General features: G+C 36.4%; 1 protein-coding gene across 1 annotated transcript in view; it reads left to right on the top strand.

Moving 5' to 3' along the window:
• The window catches only part of COMMD1 (copper metabolism domain containing 1), a 181312-nt gene that overhangs the window by 72795 nt on the left and 87671 nt on the right, over positions 1–20846 (top strand). Inside the window, exon 2 of the mRNA XM_061155217.1 lies at positions 7366–7647. Within this exon, the coding sequence (XP_061011200.1) occupies positions 7366–7647 (282 nt within the window). The remainder of the gene's footprint in view (positions 1–7365; positions 7648–20846) is intronic.

Here is a 20846-nt window from a genome sequence, read left to right as displayed (position 1 = left end):
AGATAGTTATTTCCCAGTAGGATTAGATTGATGCTAAGTATATTATTTGTGGGTGAGAATTTTCTGCTTGTTTTTTTAAAATTATTTATATAAGTTGCTAGCAGTACTGACCATGATAAAGAATATTTCTTCAATTAAACTTTGTTTCTTTCTTGGAAAAATAGGATTACCTAAATTCAAGGTCATTTATATTTAAGTGAATAAGATAGTTATCCTTGAAGTTTATTATTTATCTTTGACAGTATTTTATCTAGTTCATTACAAAGAGCTACAAGCTATTACGCTGCATTGATTCATCACTTATATTTGATACACTTAAGAAATAGTACTTTTGGGTTATTGAATTTATGTCCCCAATATTCTTCTTCTTGGTAGTAAGAAGCAAGATTTTCCACATTAATTTGTATTTATTATATTAGACTAGCAGGTTTTGCTTTCCTCTTTTCATCCAGAGTAAAATTAGAGATATTAATGTTTCTTATATGGTAATTCTAGTTTTGATTTTTTGAGAAGCCTCCATACTGTTTTCCAGAGCAGCTGCCCATTTATATTCCCAACAGTGCATGTCGGTTCCCTTTTCTCCACTTCCTTGCCAGCATTTATTTGTTGTCTTTTGATGATAGCCATTCAGACAGTTCTGAGTTGATGTCTTACTGTGATTTTGATTTGCGTTTACTTGATTAGTGATGCCTGGTGTCCTGTGTCTGTTCATCATCTGTATGTCTTCTTTGGGGAAATGTCTATTCAAGTCTTCTGCCCATTTAAACTTTTTTTTTTTTCTCTATTGAGTTGTATGAATTCTTTGGATATTAACTGCTTATCAGATATATTGTTTGAAAACATCTCCTCCCATTCAGTAGGTGGCCTTTTGGAATTACTTGTTCTGATTCTGTGAAAAATGCTCTTGGTATATTGATAGTGATTACATTGCATCTGTAAATGCCTTGGGTAATATGGTCATATTAACAAAATTAATTGTTCCAGTTTGTAAACACAGTATTTCTTTTTGTCTATGTCATCTTTTGTTTCTTTCGTTAGGGTCTTAGAGTTATTCTTTTATAAATGGTATTTATAAAAGAACCTAGTATCTTATTCTTTTATAAATGGTATTTACAATGCACTCCAGTATTTTTGGACAAGGAAATGGCAACCCACTCCAGTGTTCTTGCCTGGAGAATACCATGGACAGAGCACCTGGCAGGCTGCAGTCCATGGGGTTACAAGACTTGGATACTGTTTAGCGACTCAACCACCACGAGTATTCTGGCATGGAAAGTTCCATGGACAGAGGAGCCTAGCCTGCTGAGCACAGTCCATGGGGTTGCAAAGAGTTGGACACAACTGAGTGACTGAGCACACACACACACATTTTAAAATTTCTCTTCTGATAATTCTGTTAGTGTATAGAAATGCAACAGATTTCTGTATGCTAATTTTGTATCCTGCAACTTCACTGGGTTCATTTATGAGTTCTAATAGTTTTTTGGTGGCATCTTTAGGATTTTCTATATATAGTATCATCATCTGTGAAGAGACAGTTTTACTTCTCTTTCGATTTGGATTCCTTTTATTATTTATTTTTTCTTGTTCAACTTCTGTGGCTGGAACTTCCAACTCTCTGTTAAATAACAGTGGCGAGAGTGGGCATCCTTATTTTGTCCCTGATCTTAGAGGAAAGGCTTTCCGGTTTTCACCACTGAGTATGATGTTGGCTGTAGGTTTGTCCCATATGACCTTTATTATGTTGAGGTATGTTCCTCTGTACCCACTTTGTTGAGAGTTGTTATCCTCAATGTATGTTTAATTTTGTCAAAAGCTTTTTCTGCATCTCTTGAGATGACCATAGGATTTTTATTCTTCAATTTGTTAATGTGGTATGTCTCCTGATTTTTGGATTTGAACCATCCTTGCATCCCTGGAATAAATCCCACTTGATCATGGTGTATGATCCTTTTAATGTATTGTTGAATTTGGTTTACTAATATTTGTTGAGAATTTTTGCATCTACATTTATCAGTGATATAGGCCTGAAGTTTTCCTTTTTTTTTTGTAGTGCCTTTGTCTGGTTTTGTGTCAGATGATGCTGGCCTCAAAGAATGAGTTTAAAGGCATTTCTTTCCCTTCAATTTTTGTTGGAATAGTTTGAGTATAGACATTAACACTTCTTTAAATGTTTAGTAGAGTTCACATTTGAAGCCTTATGGTCCTAGACTTGTTTATTGGGTTTTTTTGTTTGTTTTTTCAGTTACTAATTCAGTTTCACTACTGGTAATTAGTCTGTGTGTGTGTGTGTGTGTATATGTGTGTGTATATGTGTATATATATATATATTCCACCCCCACCCCACCCCCAGTTCAGTCTTGGGAGATTCTACATTTCTAGGAATTTATCCATTTCTTCTCAGTTGTCCATTTAATTGGCATATACTTGTTTGTAGTAATCTCTTATGACCATTTATATTTCTGTGTAAATATAAATGTAAATAAAGTTGTAAATTCTCCTTTTTCCATTCTCATTTTATTTATTTAGGCCTCTGTTTTTTTTCCTGATGAGCCTGGCTAAGGTTTATCAATTTGGTGTATTTTTTCAAAGAATCAGCTCTTAGTTTCATTGATCTTTTTGTTTTTGTTTTTTTTTAGTCTCTATTTCATTTATTTCTGCTCTGGTCTTTTATTATTCTTTTTTGTCTATTTTGACATTATTGACCTGTACAGAAGAATTTCAAATAATTTGTGTAGATACTTTGCCTCCAAGAAGCTGGAGCAGAACTTCCTATTCCTTATGTGTGAGCTGCTCATGGTGACTTCCTACCAAACAGTAGATTATAGAAAAGGGAGAGAAAATAGTAATTTTACAGTGGAGAAACCTGACAAAGACTCTGCTAGCCTTCATGAACAGTGATAAGCCCTTTTGCTACCGTGTATTCTTGATATGGTATGATGAAAATGACAATTTACCTCTAGTTTTTCTCCCAAATCCTATAACCCAGTCTAACCATGAGGCAAATCCACACTGAGGAATATTCTACACAGTACCTGACCAGTACTCCTCAAAATTGTCAAGGTTACCAAATACAAGGAAAGTTTGAAAAACTATCATAGGCAAGGGAAACTTAAGGAGAAATGATGACTAAATGTAATGTAACTTGAATGGGATCCTGGAACATAAAAAGCACACCAGGTAAAAACTAAGGAAATATGAATAAAGTATAGACTGTGGTTAATAATAATGTATCAGTATTGATTCACTAATTGTCACAAGTAAGGTGTAAGGTGTTCATAGCCAAGGAAATTGAGTATGTGGTGCTAACTCTGTACTATTTTCACAGCTTTTCTGTATATCTGTGTTAAGCTTTTCTTAAAAACATTAAAAAAATTGTAGATACTACTAGAGCTTCATATAGGCCTTTCAGATTGCATTCTCCTTACCCTCTGAAGTAACCTCTGGCCTGCATTAGGTGTTGATTATCAACCTCATTCATAGTATTACATTTTTACTATATATATGTTTTAAATTTATAGTATTTTTCATCTGACAAAATTTTATATAAATAGTATCCTAACTTTATATATTTGTGTGCGGTTGCCTTTTTTGTTATTGTTGTTCAGCATTGTGTGTTTGCACTTTATTTGTATTGATAAATATAATTCTAATTCATTTACTGTGTATTAGTCCATTGTTTGATTGTCACTGACCATTTTTGTTGTTGTTGTCCTGGACGTTTGGTTGATTCTAATTTATTACTATTACCAACATTGTTGAAATAGCCATTCCTGTATGGGATTCCCAGTGCACAGACATAAGACTTACTTGAAGGTTTTTCCATTGCAGAAGATTTGTTGAGTTCTAGAATATGTACATCTTAAATTTTGATAAATAATACAAACTACAGTGGCCACAGGACTGGAAAAGGTCAGTTTCATTCCAATCCCAAAGAAGGGTAATACCAAAGAGTGTTCAAACTACTGTACAATTGCACTCATCTCACACGCTAGCAAAGTAATGCTCAAAATTCTCCAGGCTAGGTTTCAACAGTACCTGAACCATGAACTTCCAGATGTTCAGGCTGGATTTAGAAACAGCAGAGGAACCAGAGATCAAGTTGCCTGCATCCGCTGGATCATCAAAAAAGCAAGAGAATTCCAGAAAAACATCTATTTCTGCTTTATTGACTACACCAAAGCCTTTGACTGTGTGGATCACAATAAACTGTGGAAAATTCTGAAAAAGATGGGAATACCAGACCACATGACCTGCTTTCTGAGAAATCTGTATGCAGGTCAAGAAGCAAAAGGGATAACTGGACTTGGAACAACAGACTGGTTCCAAATAGGAAAGGAGTTCGTCAAGGCTGTATATTGTCACCCTGCTTATTTAACTTATATGCAGAGTACATCATGTGAAGTGCTGGGATAGATGAAGCATAAGCTGGAATCAAGATTGCTGGAAAAAATACCAATAACCTCAGATACACAGGTGACACCACCCTTATGACAGAAAGTGAAGAAGAACTAAAGTCTCTTGATGAAAGTGAAAGAGGAGAGTGAAAAATTGGCTTAAAACTCAACATTCAGAAAACTATGATCATGGCATCCGGTCCCATCACTTCATGGCAAATAGATGGAGAAAGAATGGAAACAGTGACAGACTTTATTTTGGGGGGCTCCAAAAATCACTGCAGATGGTGACTGCAGCCATGAAATTAAAAGACACTTGCTCCTTGTAAGAAAAGCACCAACCTAGACAGCATATGAAAAAGCAGAGACATGACTTTACCAACAAAGGTCTGTCTAGTCAATGCTATGGTTTTTCCAGTACTCGTGTATGGATGTGAGAGTTGGACTATTAAGAAAGCTGAGCGCCGAGGAATTGATGCTTTTGAACTGTGGTGTTGGAGAAGACTCTTGAGAGTCCCTTGGACTGCAAGGAGATCCAGCCAGTCCATCCTAAAGGAGATCAGTCCTGGGTGTTCATTGGAAGGATTGAGGTTGAAGCTGAAACTCCGGTATTTTGGCCACCTGATGTGAAGAGCTGACTCATTTGAAAAGACCCTGATGCTGGGAGAGATTGAGGGCAGGAGGAGAGGGGATGACAGAGGATGAGATGGTTGGATGGCGTCACCGACTCAATGGACATGGGTTTGGGTGGACTCTGGGAGTTGGTGATGGACAGGGAGGCCTGGCATGCTGCGGTTCATGGGGTTGCAAAGAGTTGGACACAATTGAGCGACTGAACTGAACTGAAGTGAACTTGAGCAGGGGTTGGCAAACTACATCCTGCAGGAGACACTGTTTGGGCTAAGAAAAAAAAATTGTTATAGAGATGGTAACACATTTTTTTAGGTAAATCAATTCCAGTTCAAGGTATTATTGATTGGAATCCAATCAAAATACCTTATGTTAGAAGTGAAGTTAAATCAGAGTAGATTTCTTGATATACTTTGAGGAAAAGAATGATGCACATCACCTGTGTTGTGCTGTGATATTGTGAAGCAAAGTGCCAGTGGAAATAATTTTATTTAATTATAGTATATTATACAAGTTAATGTTTCTGTTGAGTCACATAGCCAGAAAATTTGGATCCTTGTACCTGATAAATAGGCAGATATTCAGTAAATGTATGTAGAATTGTAATGAGAAATGCCTTTAATGTATGTTCTAACATTTATTGTACAATTTTTATATTCATAGAGGAATGAAAGACAACATGTTTGTCTTTCAGCCTCTGTTCCACCCATTTTACCTATATTCTATGTGTACACTCCCTACCTTTACATTCCTCTGTTCTCATGTCTAATGCTTAAGTTTAGGTAGAACTCTTATTTCCAAATGATAGCAATACAGCTTAAACTATTTTGAATAGTAAATGGAATTTTTTGGTGTCTACAGGTGGAAAAGATGCTGAGATAACAAGAAGTTGAAGAGTGGTCTGCAGGAACCAGGGCCTTGGGGGTTACAGAATAGGAATATCACTCCATTAGAATCCATTTTCATCTTTTTTTTGCAATCAGATATTTTGCCAGAAAATCAAAGATGACTATTTGCAACCATCTAGCCTCATATTCTTCTGGTACCATCACACTCAAGAGGCAAGACCATTTCTCCTCCTACTCTAAATTGGGAGATTAATTTGGGTCAGTCATTGTGCCCAGAGAAAGGAGGTATTGTATTTTGGTTTGGAACTCTTGGTCAGGCAGGGGAAAGCTTGTTCTGAGATGAAGTATTAAATATCACTGTCCTATCCAAGGCTCCATTGCCTGAGCCCTTTGATAATTCCCAACTTCAGTTTAGCTGCTTATTCCTCTCAGAATAGCAGTGGCAGTTAAGGTTTGAAAATTTATGGAAAAGCATAATGTAGTATACAGTTTTAGAATAGTATTATTGAATATTAACTATTTGGTTGAAGATAGGCTACAAATCTAAAATGATACATTAATTTAACAAAATTTATTTAGTACTTCTTATGGACAAGACATCACACATTTATAGTATATCAAACCAAGCCTGGCTATAAGGCACTGTGAAATTATGTAAGATTTCATCAGAGCACTAATTCATTTTACTGTCATTATATTATTTTATTTTTATATTTTTATTTATTATTATTTTCTCATCATGGAACTGGATATTTATATAGTTATTAATAAAGAATTTGAGTGACATGGATTTTTTTTTTCTTTTGGCCATGCCTTATGGCTTCTGAGATCTTTGTTCTCCAACCAGGGATTGAACTTGGGTCCTCAGCATAAAGAGCATGGAGTCCTGTCTACTGGACCACCAGGGAATTCCCAATGTGAAATTTTTAACAGTAACTTTTCCTATATTCAGTATTTTCAAAGGGATTATTTTTGTACTTATGAAGAGCTTATTCTCATTACTGTTTTTTGATAACTCATTTTTAAAAGATTTATTTATTTGGCTGTGCTAGGTCTTCATTGCTGTGCATGGGCTTTGTCTAGTTGCATCAAGCATGGACTACTCTCTAGTTGGGGTGCACGGACTTCTCATCGTGATGGCTTCTCTTCTTGTGGAACATGGACTCTAGGGCCTGTGGGCTTGAGTAGTTGTGGGGCATGGTTCCAGTAGTTACGGCTCGCAGACTCTGGAGTGCTGGCTCATTTGTTGTGCTACAGCAGGCTTAGTTGCTCCATAGCATGTGGGATCCTTCCAAATCAGGGATTGAATCTGTGTTCCCTGCTTTAGCAGGTGGACTCTCAACCACTGGACCACCAGGGAAGGCCTTGAAGATCCTTTTTGAAAGCTTATTCAGTGATTAAGAATCATTTAAAAGTGTGATCTGTAGTTAAGAAACTATCTTTTTCTAGTTATCTACCAAATTCAAATTTATTCCTTTTTCTCTCTTTAGTCTATTGCGTCTGCAGACATGGATTTCCACCAGCTGGAGGCATTCTTGACTGCTCAAACCAAAAAGCAAGGAGGGATCACACCTGAGCAAGCTGCTGTCATTTCCAAGTTCTGGAAGAGCCATAAGACAAAAATCCGAGAGAGCCTAATGAACCAGAGCCGCTGGGACAGTGGGCTTCGGGGCTTGAGCTGGAGAGTTGATGGCAAATCGCAGTCAAGACATTCAGCTCAAATACATACTCCTGTTGCCATCATGGAGCTGGAAATAGGGAAAAGTGGGCAGGTGAGTTCAAGCTTCGGTCAATTTCCCTTTGTAAACTGTATTTTCTATTACATGTTAGTCATACATTCAGAACAATTTATTTAATGGTCTTTGTTTGCAGAGATAATAATAGGAAAAGATTCTGCTTTTTAGAATCCTTTTTCAGAGATAGAAATCATCTGAAAATATAGGTATTCTCCATTGTGAATTGAGTCTGAAAGCCATCAGCCTCTAGTATAGCTATCTCAGGAACAAAATGGATCAATAAGGTGACTGCACAGAAGTTGGCCACTGCTCCCTTTTGGTTAGATCTCAGCATTCAGAATCTCCAAAGCAATGATAAAGATGCTAAATAAAGACCAGAAATTAAGATTAAACAACACAGAACAAAACTGACTCACAAAACTCATCATTATAGGCATTCAGATATAAGAGGCCATGTATTTTAATTACAATATTGTCCTAAAGACCCTGAGTATATACTATTTCTGTCCCTGAGCCTACAAATAATTTTTAATTGATACTGATTATTTACAAAACAGTACTGCTTTCCTTGCGATGGAGAAGGAAATGGCAACCCACTCCAGTATTCTTGCCTGGAGAATCCCATGGACAGAGGAGCCTGGTGGGCTCCAGTCCATGGAATTGCAGAGTGGAACACGACTGAGCGGCTCTCGCTCACTCGCTCGCTCACTCACTCACTGCCTCCTTTCATTTTCCAGTGTCATCATGGCAGACATCCACATGGTTTTTCTTGAAGTCAGTTTGAACTGGCAGTCAGGTGACTGCCAGAGCAGACTTTTAATGACCTGGTATATGTCTTTTGGGGGGAAAAAAAAGAAGCAACTTGTAATTAAGAAGAGGAAACCCAGACCACTGAATTAGCTAATTAGATTTATTTCCAGATAAATAATCAAATAAGTGGTTCTGTTACATGCTATAATAGAAATTTATTTCTTTTCTTCCAATAAGGAGAACATTTTTTTAGCTGGCAGGTTTCCTCACATATTCCCTTATTGAGTTTCTTAGGATTGTTCAGTATTTGTAGTTCCCTAATGACTTTTTAATTTTAATTTAAAAGATAATCCCTTTTTAAAAATTGTACTTTTGCAAAATTTATTTTGAGGTCCTTTTATTCCATTATTTTCTAAGCCTTTATGACTTTGGTTTCTCTGATCCTAAAGTCCGTTTTCTTAACCACTCCAATTATTCCTAAACCAAAAATCAGACATTTAAAAAGGTGCAGAAAGTATTCTTGGATATTTCAGTTTCACCAGCCATTTGTATAGGCTATTCATTTTTTATTCTGGCAGTAGTGATTATTTCATTTTGTCTTCAAGTATTTGTTCTTTGGGCAAGAAGATGGAAACATACGTATCTGCTTTGACTTTCCTAGAAAACCATATGCTGTGCTAATAAGTCACTTCAGTTGTGTCCGATTCTTTGCCATCCTGGTAGCCCGCCAGGCTCCTCTGTCCATGGGATTCTACAGGCAAGAATACTGGAGTGGGTAGCCATGCCCTCTTCCAGGGGATCTTCCCAACCCTGGGATCGAACCTGCATCTCTTAACCTCTTCTGATTGGCAGGCAGGTTCTTTACCACTAAGTGCCACCTGGGAAGAAAACTATTATAGTATTCCTTTAACTTGATATTTTCCTAGTATTTCTTGAACTAGGGTTTATAATGTACCTTTTGATTTTATATGCCATCTAAACTTATTGGGTATTGACACAGGGATTTAAAAAATCTATTTTTGAGTTCCTATGATTTTCCTTTCATTTTGTTAGCTAAAGTAATAAAAAAAACTTTTTTAAAAATAGTGAAGTGGTTTTTTGTCAATCAATAATTCTAAACATCACTACAGATTTTTTAAGCTAGCTTTAGGAACATTTCATGATTACTTAGAATAAGTTGGTAAGCTTTTTTTTTAAAAGGACAGATATTTTAGGGTTGACAGTTATATAATTTCTCTTGCAAGTGTGTAGTTTCTTGCTGCGGCTCAGAAGCAGCCACAGGCAGTATGTAAACAAATGAGCATTGCTGTTTTTCTAGAAGGTTTACCTATTTCAGTAGAATCAATAGGTCCTAGAAGTCAGAGAGTCTTTAAGGACTTGTCTAAGGTAAATTACATAGGTGAGGTGACATATAAGCCCATTTTCTAGAGAAGGTATATGAGGCAGATAAGTGACTTGCTTCAGACCCACCTGCTAAATGGTAAAGTGAGAACTAAAATGGGGATCACCAGACCTAGTTTTTCCAAAAATCATTGATGCCCACATTGAGGAGCTTTTTTTAGATTCTCACAATAGTCTGTGCCAAGAAAATATGTTAGGTATACAATGTGGTAATCAAGAGCATTGATAGGAATATTACTGAGCAATAAGAGGGAAAGAACTTTTGATATACACCACAAAACGGTTGAATCTCAAAATCATTTGCTGAGTGAAATAAGCCAGATGAAAAGTTTTTTTAGCATAATGTATGATTCTTCTCATATAAAATCCTAGAAAATGCAAAGTAACCTATAGTGACAGGAAGCAGCTGCCTAGGCATAAGAGTAGAGAGAGGGATTAAGTTAGATTACAGAGGGGTGCATGAAAATTTTTAAGTGTGATAGAAATGTTTATGTTCATTGTGGCAACAATTTTATGGATATATATTTATATCAAACTTATGAAATTGCATACTTTAGATATGCAGTTTATTGTACATTATTTATACTTCAAAGTTGTAAAGAAAATGATCACTATGCAAATGATTGGAAATGTACTTAAACCCACAAAGATTCTTTGACTGCAAATATATTCTTAAGAAAAGGTGTAAAGAAAAAAGTAAACTGTAATAGAACGTAGACTGGCGGTAAAATATACAACCCAGATCCTACCAGAAATGTTTTTGTGAGACCTGGACCTTTGGTTAGTACTTCTGTCAGCTTCTAGATGAATGTTATTTATGACATACTTTACTAAGTCAAGTTACCAATTTTTAGAACATACATAGGCAACAAAGGCAAAGTTATTTTCACAGTACTGTCATTGGATGAGTTAGAGAATTAATGATGCTAAGGTATTAAGAGGTTGCTTCTAAGAAGAACGATCAAGTTTTCTGAACTCTAGTGTCTGTGTGTCTGTTCATATATCTTAATCAGCTAAATCACTGTGTTCATTTTGTGTCATTTTAAATCAGTGGTTCTTGGTCAACGCTGCATATAAGAATGAGTTTTGGATCTTTAACAGTTCTCATGCTCTAATTAAATAAGAATCTGTGGAAGGCTTCACTGGTGGCTCAGTAATAAAGAATCTGCATGCCAATGCAGAAGACATAGGTTCGATCCCTGATCTAGGAAGATCACACATGCCATGGATCACCTAAGCCCATGGGTCACAACTACTGAGCCTGTGCTCTAGAGCCCAGGAGCCTCAACTGCTGAGCCCACATGCCATAGCTGCTGAAGCCTGCATGCCTAGAACCCATGCTCCAAAACAAGAGAAGCCACTACTTTGAGAAGCCCATATACTGCAACTAGATAGTAGCCTCGCTAGTCTCAACTAGAGAAAAGTCCGCACAGCAATGAAGACCCAGCACAGCCAAAAATATAATAAATTTTCTAAAAAGAAAAAAGAATCTGTGGGGATGGGACCTGGGCATCAGTGTTCTTTAAAATTGTTGATTTCAAAAAAAGGTCAGGGACTTTCCAGGCCATCCAGTGGTTATGACTCCGCTGCAGGGGTTACAGGTTTGATCCTTGGTCGGAAAACTAAAATCCTGCATGCCCCGTAGTGTGGCCAAAATACAAACAAACAAAAAATAGCCAACTAAAACTGGTGATTTCAGTATTCACCCAGGGCTGAGAACCACTGTGTTAAAGGTAGCAAAATACTCCGATTTAATATGCAGGTCAGGAAGCAACAGTTAGAACTGGACATGCACCAACAGACTGCTTCCAAATAGGAAAAGGAGTACGTCAAGGCTGTATACTGTCATCCTGCTTATTTAACTTATATGCAGAGTACATCATGAGAAACGCTGGGCTGGATAGAGCACAAGCTAGAATCAAGATTGCCAGGAGAAATATCAATAACCTCAGATATGCAGATGACACCACCCTTATGGCAGAAAGTGAAGAGGAGCAAAAGAGCCTCTTGATGAGGGTAAAAGACAAGAGTGAAAAAGCTGACTTAAAACTCAACGTTCAGAAAACTAAGATCATGGCCTCTGGTCCCATCACTTCATAGCAAATGGATGGGGAAACCATGGAAATAGTGAGAGACTTTATTTTCTTGGGCTCCAAAATCACTGCAGATGGCGACTTCAGCCGTGAAATTAAAAGACGTTTGCTCCTTGGAAGAAAAGCTGTGACAAACGTAGATAGCATATTAAAAAGCAGAGACATTACTTTGCCAACAAAAGTCCGTCTAGTCAAAGCTATGCTTTTTCCAGTAGTCATGTGTGGATGTGAGATTTGGACCATAGAGAAAGCTGAGTGCCAAAGAACTGAGTCTTCTGAACTGTGGTGTTGGAGAAGACTCTTGAGAGTTCCTTGGACAGCAAGGAGATCCAACCAGTCCATCCTAAAGGAAATTAGTCCTGAATATTCATTGGAAGGACTGATGTTGAAGCTGAAGCTCCAATACTTTGGCCACCTGATGTGAAAAACGACTCAATGGAAAAGACCCTGATTCTGGGAAAGACAGAAGGCAGGAGAAGAAGGGGATGACAAAGGATGAAATAGTTGGATGGCATCACTGACTTGATGGACATGAGTTTGAGCAAACTCTGGGAGTTGGTGATGGACAAGGAATCCTGGTCTGCTCCAGTTGCAAAGAGTTGGATATGACTGAACGACTGAACTGACTGAGGACTATTTATTCAGGTACTAGATGTGGTGGTGGTAGGTTTTTGGTTTTTTATTCCCCCTCCCTGCTTAAGTTTCTCTCTTCTACCCAGTTTGTTTGCATTACTTCTTTCTTTGGTCCAGAAAGTACATTTAACAACTGGCAACCAAAGTGCATGTTTTACCTCTTTTTTTTTTTTTCTCATTAACCACAATATATAATACCTTTGGAGTATGAGGAAGCCAAAGTAATAGAGAGGTTACTAAGGAAGTAAATATTTATGGACGTATGCAAAACTAGAGAAAATGACTGTGCACTAGTGACCTAATTACCTTTCTTGTAGTAAATGTTTTTCTTCAACAGAAATAAAATTTTTGCAGGAATAAAACATGGGTTGAGTCATAAAAGTACACAGAAAACTTTGAGGTAAACATTTCATGTCCAAAGGGAAGAACATCAGTGCTTTACTTGTATAATTGATATCCTTTCATATTTTATCATAAATGAGGACTGGCATGTATATTTAGGAAAGTTCCATTGTTTTGCTTACTTCGTCAGTACCATTGCTGTGTTTGTCTTTCTTGGAACTGAAATAGAATTTCTCATAGAATGTTTTTCTTTTTTTAAACAGCAACATTTTTGGGGGTGGGGGGATCATTTATATGCTTAGTAGAGTCTCATATATAGTTATTTCTCTCTTTAAAGCCTCAATTTTGGCTTTTTATAAAGACATGTTAATTTTTCTTTTGTAACTTCTTGTTTTTCAAGACCAGTAAGACATTTTGTGAGGAAACATTTTGCCACAACTTCCATGCTAAACCATTTAGTAGTAAATTATTTCTTCTTTCTTCTGCTAAACTGTTTTTTCTCAAGTATTTAGAGATTCCCTGCCTGTAGAGATCCTGAAGTATAAAGCTCTGTTTCTTTATTGTTATTTTTAAAAAATGGCTAATGTTGTTGCCTTTTCTAGAGGAAGTTTTATTGTATCAAGCACTCTAGTTTTGACTTATGTTTTCAGCCAACATAGGGAAGAAGTAGAGTCTACCTTTACTGATCTGTTTTTTTTTTTCCCTGCCCATCTCATCAGATGTGCAGTCCTGTCATTTTCAAGCAGTTAGATAAGAAATGGGATATCAAGAGATTATATACAATGGTGAGTGAATACAAGTGAAAGTTGCTCAGTCATGTCAGACCCCCGGGACTGTAACCCCCTGGCTCCTCTGTCCATGGAATTCTCCAGACAAGAATACTGGATTGGGTAGCCATTCCCTTCTCCAAGAGATCTTCCCAACTCAGGAATCAAACCTGGGTCTCCTGCATTGCACACGGATTCTTTACTGTCTGAGCCATCAGGAAGCCCATACAATGATAAACATGCTCTCATTTCTTGGATCAAGACAGATTTGGCTCTGGATTAAAAGGCCAGCATTTTGTCTGAAACACAGGTAAACATCTAATCTCAAAAGAAAGTAATCACTTATTTTTAATTTGCACAATTCCTTCTAAAACAATGTACACTAATCTCCTTGTATAATTTTATCTGGTAAGGAGCAAGAACCTGCTAAAACCTGAGTCATAATCAGTTTTATGCTGAGTGCTCTTACATACTATTGTCGCCTCTTAAGCCTGAGCACAACCACCACAACTCCTTGCTTTGTGTCATAGGAGAAGAAGCAAAGTTTAAAACACATTCTCCCTTTCTCATGCCTTTCTCTTTTACACACGTATATATACACTTACTTGTATATGTATCAGTATGTGGGGAAATTTGTAAGGATGGGATATAGAGAATTAACACTCAGTCACCATTTTGAGATCACGTTGCAATAGCTGTGGAGGGGAGCTTAGATAATCTTACTAGTTATACAAGTTGTAATGCTTGGCCTATTTCTGATAATTCTTACTTTTAAAGTTGGATTTTCACTTTTAACAATGTAATAAAGGAAAGTCTACAGAGAAATTAGTCAAACTAATCTACAAACCACCCTTTGTCAGTACGGAATGATGAACAGCTTGAGGATGCTTTAAATCAGTTTAGAATACTTTTTTTAAATAAAGGAATTTTTCCATTTTATATTTTATATAAGGTTTCAAATATTGGGTTTATTTAGTTCTAAATAGGTCAACCCTTTTTGTAACTCTAAGATATATAATAATTTATTTTCTAAAGTTGTAGTCCTAAACTTACAGTTCCAAGATATAATTTGTAGGAGGACAGTGCCCAAGGTCTATAACAACACAAAATAAGAGTAAAAAATTTGGTCCTCGTTGAAAGCCGTTATAATTTTTATTGTGTTCATTTTTGTTAAACAAACATGGAGACCCAAAACTTAATATTTAAATTCTGGCTAGCTCTGAATTAGCTATTTGCAAAAATATCTTGTACAGAAGGAAGTGTTTTACAAAAGAAAAATGATGCTAGAAAACTTTTGTTAGCATTTCCAATTAGAATGAATAGAGAATAGGTAGTGGCCAGTGAGAGGGGGGGGGATTTAAGTGATCATCTAGTTTTGAAACAATTAAAACCAGAACTTTTAAGTAGTTGATAATTTACCAGTTAAAAAGTAGGCATTTTGGGATATTTTAATGTAAGAATTATGTAGTAATAAGTGGCATTTAATATTTTGATGTGTTAAAGATTAGACTGCTCTACTATTAATATACTTGATTTTCTTAATCAAGCCTTTGTTCAAAAATTTATGTAATATTTTTGCATTTATTTTGGTCTTAAGTGATAACCTTTGAAACTTAAGAACAACACTTGACATACTTGAATTCTCTATTCTTTGAAACACTTGTCTTCTAAGACACCATAGTTGCCTAATTTTCCTTCTAATTGCTAGTCTGTTCTTTTTTTTTTTTTTCCTTTTCATATTTTTCTGGCTGGTTCTTTCCTATTTCCCCAACTTCTCAATGTTGAAGTGTCCTTGAGCTTAAGTTTTGGTCTTGTTTTCTTCCCTATCTGCAACACACTTCCTAGGTGGTCTTATTTGTTTAATGGATTTAAATACCACGTATACCCTAACAACTCCCAAATTTGTATTTCCAAACTGAATTTCTCCCTTAAATTCCATGTATATACTTATGACATACTTGAGAACTCTATTTAAATATGGAAAGGTTATAAAAGAATTGAATATGCCTCAGACTAAGTTCCTCTGTTGCCTTTCTTATTTGTTCCTCCTTCATTTTTTATCATCTCAGTCAGTGTTACCTCCATTCTTCTAGTTCCTATCCTGTTCTTCTCATGCCTACATCTAGTCCATCATCAGGTCTTGCTGGCTTTAGTTCGATTACTCTTCACTGTTCCCCTCTACTCTGTTCAGATCACCATAACTTCTCTCCTAGATTGTAGTAACATCCTCCTAACTGAACTCTCTGCATCTGCCTTTGGCAATTCTCTACACAGAGCAGTGTGTCAACACAGTAACTCTGTTAAAGCCCAAGTCAGTTAATGTGTTCGTCTTTCTGTAGGGCCTTCATATCACAGTCAGATTAATAGCTCTCTCCCTTCCTCAGTCTACTGTAGCTAGACCCAGTGACCTCCTTGCTGATTCATGGATCATGGTAAGCATGCTCCCTCTTTAGAGTCTGCACATTTGCTGATCTCGCTCTCTTGATTGGTCTTCATTCAAGTATCCTAGAGTTAGTCTTTTCACTTTCCTGAGGTCTTTTTAATTTTATTTCATTTATTTATTTTTCTAAGTTCATTAAAAAAAAAAAATTTACCTTCTCAATAGCACTCTCACTGACCACCTCTCTAAAGTTTAGTCTTCACTTTCTGTTTTATTTTTTGAAAACTTTATTGAGATATAATTTCCATACAATACAGTATATCCATCGGAAGTATCCAATTTGATTAATTTTGGCTGGTGTATATGTATACTTGTGAAATCACCATGGCAGTCAAGTGACAGAACAGGTTATTCATCCCTTAAAAGTCTCCTTCTTCCCCTGTACAGTCCATCTCTCTCTCTCCAGCACAGTTCCGAGACAACCACTGATCTACATTTAATCATCATCTATTAGTCTTTTCTGCTTTATTTTTTCTTCTTGGCACTTATTACTATCTACCATGCTATATATTTTATTGTATCTACTATACTTGTCTGTGTTCCATATTAGCATGCAAAGGGATGAGGATTATTGCTGTTTTATTCATTGCTATATTCTCAAAGTCTAGGATGCTACTTGGCATGTGATGTTCAGGAAATAGTTGTTGAATGAATAAATGAATCATTTAACTCATTATTTTACTAAGCATTTACTATCAGGCACTGTGTAGGTGTTGAGGATATATCAGTGAACAATATGGACAACTCTTATCTTAAGGAGCTGACAGAAAACAAAAAATAGTAGTAAGTAGTGTAAGAAAGTGTATCAGAGACTGAAGAGCCTTATCAAAGCTCAGAAAAGGAAATGGCTCTCTTTACCCAGGAAGTTGAGGAAGGTAGTTTTAAGGAGGTAACATTTGCATTTGATTTCTCTGACTTCATCTCTGATTCAGAGTGTCGTGAACTAAGAAAAATGAAAAAGTTGATACAGATAGTATGACTTCCCTAGAGTTTATGAGCATAACCCTTTTGTTTAGCACATAGGTGTGACCTTTGGCACTGGTTTAGTACAGGTTGCCCATTCTTTCCTTCTTACTTTCTTCCTTCCTTCCTTTTTCTCTCTCCACCTCCCTCCCTCCCACCACTTTTTTTTCCTTTCCTTTTCTAAAAAAAAAAAAAACCTTTTCCTACATGTTGGTTTTCCAGTTTCTCAAACCATAGGTAGTAACAAGTACCAGGAAATAAATTGGCAGAAAAATTGTCTCAAACAAAAGCAAGACTCATTTACTACAGTAATTTTCAGCTTCACTGCGTATCAGACTCACTTAAGGAGCTTTAAAAAATTATGGACTCCCAGACCCCACCTCAAAGTAAAGGACTTTTGCTTTTGTTTAAGAGAGGGAAGACTTCTCTAAGAAGGGATGGTGATTGGAGAGCACAAAATACGTGCTGAAGGAAAAGCAAAGGCAGGGAGTTGGCCTTGGTAGGAAATTTGAATTTTTATTCAAAGTATAGTAGGAAACCATTGGAGGGCTGCAAAACAAGGGGCTGATGTAATGTGACTTATGTCCTCATAGAATTCCTGAATTCATGTGAGAAGGATGGATTATAATAGTCAAGAGTGAAGCCATGATTCTGAGAGGTTAGGAAAAAATATCACCAAGGTTGGATCGGTTTTTTTGCACATTAAAAGTTATTCTCTTTTGCTTCCAAATATCTATGTGATAGTAGTTAGGTAAAATGGGATTTCAAGGTAAAAATAAAAGTCCTGAAAACTTCCTCTTTCATTTTATTAGCAAGGTTAGGTATCTAGAATGAACAGAGTCAAAATTAGTACTCTGTTTCAAAATGGGTTTTCATGGGTTTACCTGGACTTCTGACAGTCTTCATCCCACATTTCTATCTCTTTCCCATAATTAGGACAATCTCCTTTCTTTTCAAATTTTGTAGTCAAAATTAGTACTCTATTTCAAAATGGGTTTACATGGGTTTACCTGGACTTCTGACAGTCTTTATCCCACATTTCTACCTCTTTCCCATAATTAGGACGATCTCCTTCATTTTTAAATTTTGTTGTAACATGTTTCAAAACTTGGCAAGCCCAGGGATAACCAATAAAAATCATTACAGTGCCAAAAGGGAGAAAAGCATAGTCAGGAGAACACTTAGCGGGCACTGTAGTGGTGGTCCAGGTAAGATAATGTTAGCCAGGAAGATGGAGATAATTTTAGCAGTCAGAGTGGAGAGAAGTGAGCAGATAGAAGAAATTTTTTTTTTTTAGAAGAAATGTTTTAATGTAGATAAGTTGCTTTGGGATGTGTTGGAAAAGATGGAGAAAATGAAAGAAAGTGAGGAACTGGGAATAACTTGTTTTTTGTATGAGTATGTTAGTATAAATTGCTAACCTTAGTCTTTGTTTAACAGTCTTACTGCTAAGTTTGGTGGGGGTGGTTTAGTCGCTAAGTCATGTCCGACTCTTGTGTCCCCATGGACTGAGGCCTACCAGGCTCCTCTGTCCATGGGATTCTCCAGGCAAGAATACTGGAGTGGGTTGCCATTTCCTTCACCAGGGGATCTTCCTGACCCAGGAATTGAACCCAGGTCTCCTGCATTGTAGGTAGATTCTTTACCAACTGAGCTACAAGGGAAGCCCCTACTACTAAGTTGGCCATCTAATATACAACTTGAGTTTTATCGTAGCTGTTATCACTGGCCCTTCCATTTGGGAAAAAAGGTAAATCAAAAGAAATTATTTAACATTTGGCAATTAAGAAAATGCTTTTGTGCTAAAGTAATTTTATTACTTTTTAAAAAGCCCTAATTTATTAAAAGATGCATTTGAGATTTTTGAACTTAAATTCTTCCTAATCAGCTTTAAAAAATATCATCATTTCTTATGATGTGCCCTTTTCTTTCTGTATATTATGTTTCAATGTAAAGATTTAAAGAGAGAGAGAGCGATCAATGTTTGTCTTTGCAAAGTTGTTGACCGTGTTTGAGAACAGGGCTTTAGTGAAGTCCTCAGCTTCTGATAGCCTGCCAACAACTAGCTCGTGGACTTCTTTCAGATTGTTGCCATTCAGGCTCCCTGGTTCTATTCTTGTGGACAGATGGGGTATTTGAGAGGAAGCCAGAAAACCAAGCTTTAGGAGAACTTGGAAACAGTTTTTGTGCTACTCAGGGTGACCGGGTATCCTGCCCAGCAATGTTGAAGCTGCTTGTGTTTGTCTAGTATTTATGTACTGGCTCAGGGCCTGTGGGCTTCATTCCATGTATGCTGCTGCTTTACAGCCAAGATAAATGTAGAAGGCCTCTGACCCAAGCCCACTCTTAGCACTTTTTTAAAAAAGTATGTTAACATCGAAACATGTATATTATCTAGGGTGAAACAGATCACCAGCCCAGGCTGGATGCATGAGACAAGTGCTCTGGCCTGGTGCACTGGGAAGACCCAGAGGAATCGGTTGGAGAGGGAGGTGGAGGGGGGATCGGGATGGGGAATACATGTAACTCCATGGCTGATTCATGTCAATGTATGACAGAAACCACTATAATATTGTAAAGTAATTAGCCTCCAACTAATGAAAATAAATGGAAAAAAAATAATTTTAAAAGAAAAAAAAAGTATGTTAAATATACAAGATGTAAAATTTACCATTTAACCATTTTTAAGTGGTATTAAGTACATTACTACTCTCTATTTCTAGAACTTCTTTATTATCCCAAACAGGAACTCTGTACTCATTAAACAATAACTCCCCACTCTCACCTCTCTGGCCCCTGATAATCTCTGTCTACTTTCCGTGTCTTTGAATTTGCTTATTATACAAGGTACCTCATGGAAGTGGAGTTCATAAGATGCTTACCCTCTTGTGTCTGGCTTACTTTGCTTTGAATAATGTGTTAAAATTTATGCATGTTATAGCACTGTGTCAGAATTTCATTACTTTCTGAGGCTGAATAATATTCCACTGTACGCCTCCACTGTGTGTGTATATATGTACACACACACACACACACACACACACATTTTTTTTATCCATGAATGTGTTCATGATCAGTTGAGTTGTTTTCACTTTTGGTTTTTTGTGAGTAATATTATTATGGATGTGATGTACAAATATCTGTTTGAGTCCCTGCTAAGGGTGTATGCCTAGGAGTAGAATTGTGAGAACATGTGATAATTCTGCATTTAAATTTTTGGGGAACTGCCAAACTGTTCTCCACAGTGGCTATAACCACTTTATATCCTTACCAGCAATGTGCAGGGGTTCTAATTTCTGCATATCCTCATCAACAGCTTTTCTTTCCTTTCTTTTTTTTTTTTTTTTAATTGCCATCCTAATGGATTTGAAGTGGTATTTCATTGTGGTTTTGAGTCACATTCTATAATAATTAGTGATATTGAGCATCTTTTCATGTACTTTTTGGTAATTTGTATATCTTCTTTGGAGAAATGTTTACTTAAATCCTTTGCCCACTTTTAATCTGGTTGTTGTTACTGTTGGCTTATACGAGTTCTTTGTATGTCATGGATATCAATTACTTATTGGATATATGATTTACAAATATTCTTTGGCATTCTGTGGTTTGTCTTTTCACTCTCTAGATAATATCCTTGTATGTACAAAAAAATTTTAATTCTGATGTAGTCTAGTTTATCTATTTTTACTTCTGTTTCCTATGCTTTTAATATCATGTCCAAGAAATAATTACCAAATCCAGTGTTATGAAACTTTTTTCCTGTTTTCTTCCAAGAGTTTTATAGTTTTAGCTTTATGTTTAAGTCTTTGATCCATTTTGATTTAATTTTTATTTGTGGTGTAAAGA

The sequence above is a fragment of the Dama dama genome, chromosome 11 (assembly GCF_033118175.1).
Source record: "Dama dama isolate Ldn47 chromosome 11, ASM3311817v1, whole genome shotgun sequence".
Taxonomy (NCBI): Eukaryota; Metazoa; Chordata; class Mammalia; order Artiodactyla; family Cervidae; genus Dama; species Dama dama.
The sequence above is the reverse complement of the archived record's forward strand: the minus strand, read 5'-3'. Positions and strand labels throughout refer to the sequence as shown.